This window comes from Panthera pardus, unplaced genomic scaffold (genome assembly GCF_024362965.1).
Source record: "Panthera pardus isolate Hobbes unplaced genomic scaffold, ASM2436296v1 HiC_scaffold_12, whole genome shotgun sequence".
NCBI lineage: Eukaryota > Metazoa > Chordata > Mammalia > Carnivora > Felidae > Panthera > Panthera pardus.
The window spans coordinates 39,402,739-39,415,912 of record NW_026526677.1 but is presented as its reverse complement, the minus strand read 5'-3'; the positions used below and the strand labels follow the sequence as shown (position 1 = coordinate 39,415,912).

The 13,174-nt window shown below is 35.5% G+C and overlaps 1 protein-coding gene across 1 annotated transcript in view; it reads left to right on the top strand.

The window, feature by feature from the left end:
- PRMT3 (protein arginine methyltransferase 3) overlaps positions 1 to 13,174 on the top strand; it is a 139,240-nt gene that overhangs the window by 26,946 nt on the left and 99,120 nt on the right. Inside the window, exon 9 of the mRNA XM_019456533.2 lies at positions 2,118 to 2,239. Within this exon, the coding sequence (XP_019312078.2) occupies positions 2,118 to 2,239 (122 nt within the window). The remainder of the gene's footprint in view (positions 1 to 2,117; positions 2,240 to 13,174) is intronic.

Sequence of the window (13,174 nt, the reverse complement as noted above, 5' to 3'; positions counted from 1 at the left end):
CACCCAGCTCAGCCACATTGGTCTTCTTGCTTTGCCTGGAATCTTGTGTTTTGCTGTTAATATCCTCCACTGCTTAGAAGAAACTCCTCCAGATCTCTACATGGCATATTCCTTTATTTCATTCAGTTCTCAGCCCACATATATCAGAGGTGTATTCACAGACCTATTTAAAATGCTTAAAGTATGTATCCCCTCTTCTCTGCTCTAACTTCTATTCCGGGGCTTGATTTTTCTTTATAACACTACTGGCTAACCTTATTTTGTATTTATTTATTCATTGTCTGTAGCTCCATTAAGACAGAAACTTGGTCTTGTTTGTTGCTGTACCCCATCACTGTGATCATGATTGCACTTAGTGATGCTCAGCAAATATTTATAGGAGAATACTGAAATAATTTCATTTTTTGAGATAAGTACATAGGAGTTTAGGCCATTGATATTGAAAGATTTAAGGCAGTGCAGGTTGCAGTCATTTCACAGAAAATACTGTATCTCTGACTATTTTGTTTAATATGTTTCCTCAGTAATTTGTTTTTGTTTTTTACTTTGAATGGGGCAGGTTTCACTATACTATATTGGAAATAGCATGCAATTCTTGATTTGGAAATAATTGCTTTTTACCTGTCCCCAACATCATCTTAAACTTTGATTCTTTTTACCTTCACCATTGATAATGAGTATTATTTTTAAAAACTTATATTCTTAAATGGCTGAATTCTAGAAGCCAGTTTGTTTTTATTGTACCTGTATTATTTAAGTGAATTGAATATTTAATTTTGGAAATGGAGGGGGTATGGCAATATTCTACATCTAGGATTCTTTTATAAGCATTTTTTAGTTGTATTGGATGATGCTCTCCTGCTAAACTTAATTCTTGTCTCTCAAACTTGGAGAAATTTATTTCTGCTACAGTTTAGAACTACTAAGCCTAAATTAGAGCATGCATGCAATGGGGAAATTAAAAATAGAGAATATTATGGTGCACCTGGGTAGCTCAGTCAGTTAAGCGACCGACTTCAAGTCAGGTCATGATCTCACAGTTTGTGAGCGAGCCCCACGTTGGGCTATGTGCTGACAGCTCAGAGCCTGGAGCCTGCTTCAGATTCTGTGTCTCATTCTCTCTCTGCCCCTCTCCCGCTTGTGCTCTGTCTCTCTCTGTCTCTCAAAAATAAATAAATGTAAAAAAAAGTTTGTAAAAAAAAATAGAGAATACTTCCCTGTTAAGTCTGTAGAAATTGCTTATTTTGTGTAAAACATCTCTTAATTTACATTGTTGCATCTGATTGTAGCAGAATATGGCCAGTATGGCCAAAAAGACTGTTAGGAATTTAAAACAAGTTGGGGTGCAAACAACTTGGTGTATGTACCTGGCTAGCTCAGTCGGTAAAGCATAGGACTCTTGATCTTGGGGTCATAAGCTCAAGCCCCATGCTGGGCATAGAGCTTATGTTTAAAAAAAGAAGAAGAATTTAAAACAACTCATTGTAGTGATATCTTCAGCTTCTTCAAATAGAAGTCACTACCATAATTGATCAGTAAAATTTTAAAATACTGTGATCAATTGGGGTGTCTGGGTGGCTCAGTCAGTTAAGCTTCAGCTCAGGTCATGATCTCACAGTTCACGAGTTCAGGCCCCTTGTTGGGCTCTTTGCTGACAGCTCAGAGCCTGAAGCCTGTTTTGGATTCTGTCTCCCTGGCCCTCTGCCCCTCCCCTGCTTGCTCTCTGTCTCTCTGTCTCTCAAAAATACATAAAAAACATTTTAAAATTTTCAAAAAAATATTGTGATCAATTACTTGCCAGAAACATCATAATATGTGATTAGAACTTAAAATATTAGACCTATCGGGGCGCCCGGGTGGCGCAGTCGGTTAAGCGTCCGACTTCAGCCAGGTCACGATCTCACGGTCTGTGAGTTCGAGCCCCGCGTCAGGCTCTGGGCTGATGGCTCGGAGCCTGGAGCCTGTTTCCGATTCTGTGTCTCCCTCTCTCTCTGCCCCTCCCCCGTTCATGCTCTGTCTCTCTCTGTCCCAAAAATAAATAAAAAACGTTGAAAAAAAAAATAAAAAAAAAAAATATTAGACCTTTTCAATAATACCTGTTTTTTTTATTTTACCAGGTAGTTTTGGATGTTGGTTGTGGAACTGGAATTCTCTCTATGTTTGCAGCTAAAGCTGGGGCAAAGAAGGTTCTTGGAGTTGATCAATCTGAAATACTTTACCAGGCAATGGATATCATAAGGTAGATGTATTTTGAGGCTTGATTTAAGATTATTTTTAAACATGATGATTAACAGGTCTTCTTGTCTTTAATAGCTGTCTAATGCAGACTCAAGACATTTGTCTTTTAGTAAAAATTCATTCCAAAATAATAGGATTTTAGGTTATATTGAGCCAGACATGTTTAAACTATGAATAATCTCTTCACAGTTCTCGTTGATGGGAATTACTTTTATATAATTTCCTGTCTTTCCAGTTATAGCTATAAATATGCTAATTATAATAATACAGAATTAGAGGGGTGCCTGGGTGGTTTGGTCCGTTGAGCGTCCAACTCTTGATATTGGCTCAGGTCATGATCCCAGGGTCATGGGATAGTGCTCCCCATTGAGTTCTGCACCTAGCGTGGAGCCTGCTTAAGATTCTCTTCCTCTGCCCATCTCCCCCATTTGTGCCCGCACATGATTTCTCTTCCTTTCTCTCTCTCTCAAAAAAAAAAAAAAAAAAAAAAAAAAAAATTAAACCAAAATAATAATACAAAATTAGAAATTATTGACATAAGCGTAGTAATTGTTAGAAGACTACAAAACTGAATATTTCAGTTATGTTTCCTTTAGCAAATATCAATCAGACTAAAGACTAAGGGGTATCCTTTTTTATAGCACTAACCTTTGTGCCTCAAAATTAAAATAAGTAGAGTATCTCCTACTTCTGAGGAGTTAGGTTAATCAATCAAGGATTGATTTTTATGACTGGCTTATGTCATAGTAAGAAGGCCTTTATTCGAACTACAGCTTGTAGAACTAGATATCTTTAGCTGTGTACTTAAAAGCACCTTACATTTGGAACTTAGGAGTAATTTTCAGAGTAAATCACTAATAGGAGCTTCTCAGTAATTCTCTTTTCCCCCCAGCTTTATTGAGATATAATTGACACATAGCATTGTATTAGTTTAAGATACACATTGTGTTGCATTGATATTTTTATGTATTAGTATAATTATCACCATAGCGTTAGCTAACCCTTCAATTGCATCACATAATTACCATTTCTTTTTTTTTTTTTTGTGGTGAGAATATTTAAGAGCTATGCTCTTAGCAACCTTCAAGTATATAAATACAATATTATTAACTCTAATCACCATGCATACATTTAATGCCCAAGTTCTTAAGTGGTCCTCCCATTGATACTTATGTTCTGTTTTTAAAATTGATTAATGTTAATTCTTCCTTGTTAGCATAAAATATACATAAACATCTTAAGTATAATTAAGATGTTTAAGTTTTTAGATATTATTGCATAATGTAGAAGTATAGTGTTGTGGTTAAGAGTATAAGGTTTGAGTCAGGATTGGTTTGAATCTGTACTGTCTCACTTACCAGTTAGAAGTGAGATATACATATAAATACCTCTTTGGCACATTGCTTGGCACATAATAGGTATTTGAAAGTTACCTACTATTATTATTATTAACAAGCGCCAAATTAATGTTAATGAAAACATTACATTGATCTTGCTTAGATTTTTCATAGATCTAGGTTTGTGGTTATGATTTTCTTTTTTTTTTAAGTTCATTTATTTGAGAGAGAGAGAGAGGGAGAGAGAGAGCAGGGGTGGAGCAGAGAGAGAGGGAGAGGGAGAGGGATAATCCTAAACAGGCTCTGCACTGTCAGCACAGAGCCTGACATGGGGCTCCATCCCACAACCCTGGGATCATGACCTCAGCCTAAATCAAGAGTTGGATGCCTAACCCACTGAACCACTCAGGCGCCTCTGTGGTTATGATTTTCATATTGGAGAATGTGCATATGTGTCGCAACTCTGTAATCTGGTAAATTTTTTCCTAGTTCTTATGGTACCATATGGACATCTTCATCATTTTTGAGGTTCCATAAAGAGTACCTACACTTGCTTGTGCTTTGCCATACAAACAAATATGAAAAACACTAAAGAAGATACTGTTTTAGAAGAATTATCAAACATTTATTGTGGATAGTAAGATTATGGTCAGATATTTCTTTCCTTCTTTTTTTTTTTTTTTTTTGAGAGAGGAAGTGCAAATGGGGGAGGGGGAAAGGGAGAGAGCATCTCAAGTAGGCTCTATGCCTGGTGCAGAGCCCCACCCGGGGTTTGACCCCACAACTGTGAAATCATGACCTGAGCCGAAATCAAGAGTTGGATGTTCACCCGACTGAGCCACTCAGGCACCCTCATAAGACATTTCTATTAGAAGCTTTATCTTGTAAAAGATCATGTCCATTTACTTGCCATTTTTAATTTCTATGAAGTGAGACTAGATGTGTTCTCATTTTAATTTCTTTATGGAAGAAAAGGAAAAGGATAGTAATAACACTCATTTTATTTTGTTTTGTTTCATTTTATTTCACATAAAATTCCTACTGACTTTTTAGAAATATCTTTATGTAGTGATTATATTCATATTCATTGTGTATAAAATGTAGTGCTGCTGTGTGTGGAACTTTTGCATAAGAGCATTTATTGAAAATAACTTAGTACTCAATTTTAGGTGCTTCATTTTAACAATAAAAATTGCTAACGTTAATTTAGTACTCTCTATTGAATTTCTTTTGCAGTAGATATAATTACAATATATTATTATCCTTATTATAGAGATTAAGAAATTGAGGCACAGAGATTAAGTTACTCTCCTTATTTGTAGTGGAGCCAGGATTAGCTCCCAGGCAGCCCGACTCCATCTTCATTCTCACAGTCAATTTACTGTGCTGTATCTCCCTTTAACTACTTACAGGGCATGTGTTAGTTGCAGTCAATAGTTTGCTTTACTTAGAATCTGTAGAGTTTGAGGGATACCTGGGTACCTCAGTCAGTTAAGCATCCCACTCTTGATTTCAGCTCAGGTCATGATATGTCTCATGGTTCATGAGTTTGAGTCCCATGTCAGGCTCTGTGCTGACAGCATGGAGCCTACTTGGGATTCTCTCTCTCCCTCTCTGCCCCTCCCCCACTCGTGTGTGCACTCGCTCTCTCAAAAAAATTTTAAAAAAGAATCTGTAGAGTGTGAAAATCCAACCTTTTTGCTTTAGATTAGTTCTGTTTTGGATAAGCCAACATTATACCATTTCTTCAGAGATATTATCCATTGCCTGTTTTATATTGTGAAAAAGTTACTTCCATAGTGTCTATAAGCATCTCTCCCTTGTCTTCCATTTAAAAATTTGAAATTTATACTTGGGTGAAATAACTTCTGTTCTTCTGTTTGTGAATGTCTCTCTAAAAGGATATGCAGGAAACAGTTTACTGTTAATATTCCCACAATTTACTGGCTCATTATTCTACCAGTTGAAGAGGAGTATAGCATATTCCTCTCAGCATCTGTAATCACATGACTTGATTTCTGATTTTGGCTTTTTGATTAGCTACATGATAATGGGAAAAGTACTTAACTTCTTTAGTCTCTGGTTTCTTCATTTATAAAATGAGGTTGATGGTGATATCTATCTCCTAAGACTGTTATAAGGATTGAATCCATTTATGGTGCTTTGCAAAGTGTCTGGCATGTGACTGCTTATTAAATTTTAGCAGTGATTGTAATCATATTAGTTAGTAGTAATAGTGGTATATTTAGCTTGGCACCAGTGCCCCAAATAATATTTTATGTTTGTTGGTTATGTTTCTAAAATAATCATTTGGGGTGCCTAAAATAATCATTTGGGGTTCAGTTCAGTCAGTGGAGCATGTGGCCCTTGATCTCAGGGTTGTAGGTTTGAGCCCCACATTGGGTGTAGAGATGCTTGAAAAAATAGAATCTAAAAACATAATAATAATATTATAATAATAAATAAAAATAATCATTTATTGTAGTTGTCCCCCCAAAATATGATAGCTCTCTTTTCTACATTTTTTCACAGTCTCTACTTTTCTGTGCCATAAAACTTCCAGATTTGGCCAGTTTTTTTTCTGCACGGACTCTCTTTCCTTGAAATCTACTCGCAACTTCTCTTATATTTGTCTGTGTTGTATATTGAGGCTTTCTGGAACTATCATCAGTCAGTGAAAACAGCTCTTCCAGTTAGCAGGCTGTGAGTTGTCTTTGGCTCTTCTGAGGCTTCTTTGTCAGAAATGTGTACACAGCAGAATTTCTGTAAAACTCTGTAAGCTTACATCTATAAAAAAGTACTTTAAATTCTAAAAGAGAGACACTTTTATTTATTTATTTATTTATTCAGTATATGAAATTTATTGTCAAATTGGTTTCCATACAACACCCAGTGCTCATCCCAAAAGGTGCCCTCCTCAATACCCATCACCCACCCTCCCCTCCCTCCCACCCCCATCAACCCTCAGTTTGCTCTCAGTTGTTAAGAGTCAGAGAGACACTTGTAAATGCATTTTTCATTACTTTTAAATATACTTAGTTTACAGTCCTTGAATTGTGTTCAAAATGATAAAATAATTTGTATCTCTTTTTTTTTTTAATTTAAAAGAGAGACCTCATGTTTTAAAGAAATGAGTTTAGAATGGAGTAAATATTGATTTTAATGTAAACTGACATACATATTAGGGCTTATATGTAATATATAGATATATGTATATATTAGGGCTTAAGGTTAGGCTTGCAGTTTTGAGGTTGCAGACTTGAATAAAATCAAATATAGGTTTTCAGAGCTGTTACATTACAGGGGCAAATAGAACTCAAAGTGATACATGGAGGAAATGAGAAATTGTTTCTTATCTGTACTGTCATACTTGAAACTCTGCAGTGAATGATCATTTTAGAAACAAACTTACCTAAGGATAGGAAAGCTATTCAGTGGCAGACAGTCGTATGCTGTGTTCGCCCTCAGGAAGCAGGGGTAGCTTCTGGTAATACTTTTACCATTACCCCGGCTGCCTTTGGCTTCTCATTGCCTCAGCCATGGAATAGCTCATTATTCAGACGCTGAATGTTATTGCAGAGGAGCTTTCATGAGAAGGCTGATCCATCGTACAGCTGCAGTGCAATACTTTCAATCTCACTGTGACATTAAAGATGCAATCTTTTATATTGCCTGTATCTAGAATACTGTTAGAAATGAAACATTAAGAAAAGCCTAGAGAATATTTGATCTGTTGTCGTGTTTATGTAAGTGTCCTCTAGATTCTAGGATGGGAGCTATATCTTCTCAATCTTTTTATCCCTAACACCTAGCAAAATGTCTGAATCACAGTAGATGCTTAGTACAGGTCTTTGAGAAGAACAAATTTAACATAATGATTTTGAAGATAGTGGTGACCCCACTATGTCAGATTTGGAACAAGATCACAAAATGTACCAGGAAAAATTCTTGAAGTAAGGGATGTTCCTTCATATTTTGTTTCTAAATTTCATGGAAATAACATAGAAGAGTAAGTTAAAGCTGAAGAGAACTTTGAACTGCTGATGAGGCTGAAATGGTGAAAAACATATTTGCTGCTAAAAAAAAAAAAACAGAATTCTACTAAAGGTAGTGAACGTGATCAAGACACTTTACAAGGAAACTAAATTCATTTCTTATCCCACCCCACTAAACCCTTAATTTCCTGTCCACTCAGTGCTCCTGGCTTGGGCTCTCACAACTACCCGCTAGTTCAGTGGTTCACTGGAAGAACAAAGCTTAATATAAAGTTGTATCCACAGCTAAGATTTGTTACAGCAAAAGCCACAGTCCAGGGACAGCAAGAAAAAGATATCTATCAGTTATAAGTCATGTACAGGCTCCCAGGTAATCCTTTCTTTGCAAGAGTCACACAAAATGTACTTTTCTCTCTGGATGCAAAACTCAAAGACACATGTGAGATGTCTCTACCCAAGGAATTTTGCTTGAGTCTTAGAGTCTGTAGTTCTCAAAAAGAGCTGATCGTACGAGCACCTGCTATGTGACCCGCCATGGTGTACATGCATGTCAGACACCAGGTGCCCATCAGGAACATTCATGTTTGTTTTAAACATGCTGTCATCCTTGTTTAGCTTGGTCCATGGCTTTGCGCATATAGAATAGTATCATTACCCAGTAACTATGTGAATGTTCAGTTGTTTTGTTAGAGTTTGGCCAAGAATTACTGCTATGGTTACAGAGATAAGTAAGAACTAAGGGAATAGACCTGCATTGACTCTTTTCTCACACGTAAAAATTGTAAACCTAGGATTCATACTTGACCTTTGCTTCTTTTTTACCAACATACCTATTGGAAAGAGTCCTGTTGATTAAGAATCCCCAATGTGTCTCGATCCATCCCTTGTCAGCCATTGAGGTTCTTAAATCTGTCTTAATTCACATTTTTACTTTTCTCACCTAAATTAATACAGCTGCATGTAACTGGCTTGGTTATTTGTACTTCCTCTTTGCCTCCCAGCAGCTGTCATCCATTGTCTCCAGGAGAGCCAGACTGATTTCCCTGCTCAATTTTCCTCCCCTTTAAGTAAAAAGGAAAGGGGCAGTGGGGGAAGGATGTATTTTGTGTTGGGAACACATAAGAGAGGATAAAAAAGAAACTAAGATTACCTGTGATCCTAGTATGAGAGATCACTATCGATATTTTGGTAAGGCTTTTTAAAGCCTTAGGTCACAGGAGATGAAATACATAGAAATGGAAGCTTACCAGAGTATCAGCTCCTCAAGGTTAGACAGGAATTTTTCTCTGTTTTGTTCATTGATGTGTCCCAACCACCTGGAAGGGTAACATGACACATAATAGGTATTCAACTTAAATACTTATTTAATGAATGAATTCATAAATTCATGAACTTTCAAGACCCAGAACATTGAACATGAAAGCCAGGTAAATCATCATCAAACCTGAAAACCCATTGTCTCTGCTTGAATCCAGATGATTCTTTTCATCTTTTTTTTTCATCGTATTAGAAGTTGAGTTATTTCTCGTTTTAAACAATAAATGTTCTCAATGTTAGTAATTCCACAGCTGCACATCTGTAATCACAAATGATACATTCGGGAGGGATGCAATTCGTTGAGTAGCTTTATTTTGGCTTTGTGTCTGGGCCCTGCATTTGAAATGATCAGCCTCGTAGTGTTTATTTTTCATGAGATGTACTTAATCTGCCCTTTGTCTCATATGTTTGAGAATCCTTGTTTTTTTATTTGCATTTATGAATGGAGAATTAGGTTTTTTTAATAAAGGTAACTGGTATATGTTTTGTCTCTGATGGGATTGGAGGGGAAGCTCCCTTTCTTCCATTGATTTTTCAGGCTCTTGTTACTTCCACTTTGTATACCTCTTGACTCGAGGAGTTTGTGTTGTGAAGAATGGCTTCTACCTCCACTCTAATTTTCTCTGATAGGTGCACTGAGCACTGGATCCATCAGATTTACCAATGTAATTTAATCCCCCCTTTTCTCCCATGAAATTATCAGAATCTTTGCTTTTGATATCACCTTCTAAAATCTTTATGCATTTATAAATTTTTTATTGTATTTTATATTAATTTATTGTCAGTTTGCTTTGGGAACAAAAGAGAAGTATTTGCCCTTGGATGTCATAGTGAAATGAAAGCAAAGTAATATACCGTGTGTATTTTTATATGAGGGTATTCCCTCCCTGCCCTTCTCTAGTACTTATGTATTCTTCTAGAGGAACTTTATAATTATTTTGTCACAAACTTTAAATGCCACTTATTTGACTAGGTATTCATTGCATGAACTACCATACTTTATGCTGCTTACATGTCCATTTCTCTACTAGACCATGCTCTTCTTTGGACCTAGACCAGGTCTTTGAGTCACATTTGCAGAAGTACATTACACATTTGATCCTATGTTTCCCATTTTAAAAATCCTGAAATGACTCTTTATTGTCTTGGAATAAAATCGAGACTCTTTAATATCACCTTTATCTCCCAACCCTGTCACTATATACCTTTTGTTGCTCTAATCATACTGTGAACTATTTATAGCTCTTCAAATTTGCCATTTCTCTTCCATTCACACACACACACACACACACACACACACACACACACACAGACACAGAGGCAGTTTGTGCACACAAAGATGTATGCACTTCCTTATCCCCATACCCATATACGTCTTCATGGGTGCTCTGTCTTTTCCTAGTTAAACTCAAATGTCTCTCACTTAAGGGCTTTTTATATAAGCTGCTGTGGTACCCTATGCTGTTTACTGTTCTGTCTCCCTTAGACCATGTTCCTAAGTGTGTGGACTGTGTCTTTGATCTCTGCATGCTCAGTCTAAGAATTAATCTTGCTCATGTTCCTATATCATGAAATAAAAGTTAAATTGCTACTTTTCAGCTAGAACAACTATACTTTCCTGTCTTATTTCCTAACAAAATTTTCACTCAGAAAAATAGGTGATTTCAGTGCTTATTGGATTAGTTAAGAGACATACTTAAAATACCCTTTTTATTACAATGTTATATTTCTGTAGATTAAAGCTATGCTAGTTTTTGAGCAAGTAATTCTAGAGATAGAATTCATTGGAATGCTTTTTTGCTGAAGAAAGGTTTAGTGAGTAGCCACTTGAGAAAAAGTAAGTAAAATGTATAGTTTTTTTCATGAATGGGAAATCAGGTGGTGATTAAGACGAACAGTCCCATGAAAGAGGTTATCTGTGTGAATGATATCTGTGTTGAGCTGTTTAATACAGAATTACTGGGAATTATGGCCTTTGTGTGTGTGTGTGTGTGTGTGTGTGTGTGTGTGTGTGTGTGTGTATTGCCTGAAACCTTAATCTTTCCTGTTATATTTATATTTGAACAAGTAATTACTGATGCAAGTAGGATTATGACTTGTAGCAGACAATAAACAGCCTGAGCAGATGGCCTCTTACAAAACACATCTTGTTTCAGCATTAGCATTCCGAAGGTATTTCTAGGCAATGGGAACATTTTGCTCTTTTAAGAAGCTCACTTTTTGTTTCCTTTGAAGTGTTTGTAATTCTTAGAGCCTTAATAAATATTTCAGTAAATAGTAAGCAACTACAGCAGTTCTATTAAGAAGGATTTTATTAACTATTTCTTTGATAAAACCTAAATATGATGGAAGCATCCTTTTCTTTTACTTTTGTGTGAAATATAACATACATATTAAAAGCTCATAAACCATAAGTAATGTTATAATATGCATAAGTATGCACAAAATAATAAGAAATAGAATATTACCTCACTTTTGAATCCCACGCACCTGTATTGCCCTTTTTTAGTCAGATGCTGCCCATCCTGATTAAGGTTACTCCTGTCCTGACTTTGATGGTAATCACTTTGTTTGCTTTACACTTTAGCCACTTATATGGCCATCCATTTAAGATAGTTTAGTTTACTAAACTTTGATTTTTAAATAAATGAAATGATATGTCAGGCATTCTTTTTGTCTAGCTTGTTTTGCTCAACATTATTTTTAGTGTTCATTCATGTTATGTCTAACCGTAGTTCATTCATGTTTATTATTGTAAAGAAAGCCACTAATGAATATATCACAATTTATCTGATCTGTTCTTGATGGACATATTTTGGGTTTTCCAATCTATTATGAACAATTCCGTTACGAACTTTTTGTACATAACAGTTCTGGTTGGCGTTGTCTTATCGTTAAAAAAATTTTCCAGGTGGTCTTATAGCACCTCATTGCAATTTAAATTTGCATTTCTGTGATTATTAATGAGGCTGAGCACCTTTTTATGTGAATATTGGCCCTTGGAGTTTCCTTTTCTGTGAAATAACCTGTTTATATCTTTATCATATTTTTGTTAAGTTGGATCTTTTTCTCATTTATCTGTAGGCGATCTTTATATAGTTAAAAGTTTTATTTATTTATAGGTTTTATGTAATGCAGATGTCTTCTTTCATTCTTGCTTGCCTTTTTACTCTTTCGTAGTGTCTTGAGGTACTGATGTTCTCAGTTTTCACGTAGCAACATTCTTGTTTAAGGCCACTATTTGTGAGTTGGGTACAAAACCTTATTGAGATATTCTTTTATATCTCTTCTCGGCCTTTTGGCTAAGATCAAGTGGAGATATTCTTTTATATTCTGTTGTAAATGCTTTATAGTTGTGGGTGTTTTTGCATTTAGGCATCGTATTGGGCATTGTTTTAGTATATGGCATGAAGTAGGGGTCCAGTTTTATTCTTTTTTTTATAATCTTTTCATATGACTTGGTTGTCCCAGTCTTGCTTATGACAGAGACTGTTCTTTCCTTTCCACTTTGCAGTGTCATTCATCTTTGTCAGGAATCAAGCATCCATATATGAGGGCAGTATAGCCTTTATACCAAAATTCTACTGAGGCAATAGAACAGAAAATTACAGGTTACCCATTCATGAACATATATGCAAAAATCTTCATCAAAATGTTAGAAAACTAATTGAGCAATATATTGGAAGGTAAAGTTTATCCCAGGAATACAAGGTTGGTTAAGTACAAGAAAATCAACCAGAACAATCTATTGAGATCATCTCAACAGATACAGAAAAAAAGGTTTGATAAGATTCCATGTCCACTCAGTACATCAATGTATTAAAATTCTTAGGAAACTAGAGCTAAAAATGAATGTTCTAACATGATATATAGTATCTCAAAACACACAAACAAACAAAAAGAAATCTACAGCCAATATCTTGATGAAGCTTTGAAAGCATTTGCTTTAAGTTCAGGAACAGGCCAGAGATAACTGCCATCACCTCTTCAATTTAATACTGTAAAGAAGATCCCAGTACAGCAAGGCAATAAAAAGAAAGCTATAAGAATTGGAAATGAAGAGAGAAAACTATCCTTACTCATTAACAATATGTTTGCAAATATGAACTTCAGAAATAAACTATAAATAATTCCAATAATAAAATTATCAAGGTGCTGAATACACAATTAATACATAAAAATCCATTTTATAAGGAACATAAAATACTTAGACATTAAAAATTAAAATATATCAAAGTATATTGTTAATATTTCTAGACTCCCAGACAATGCAAGGACATTAAGTCA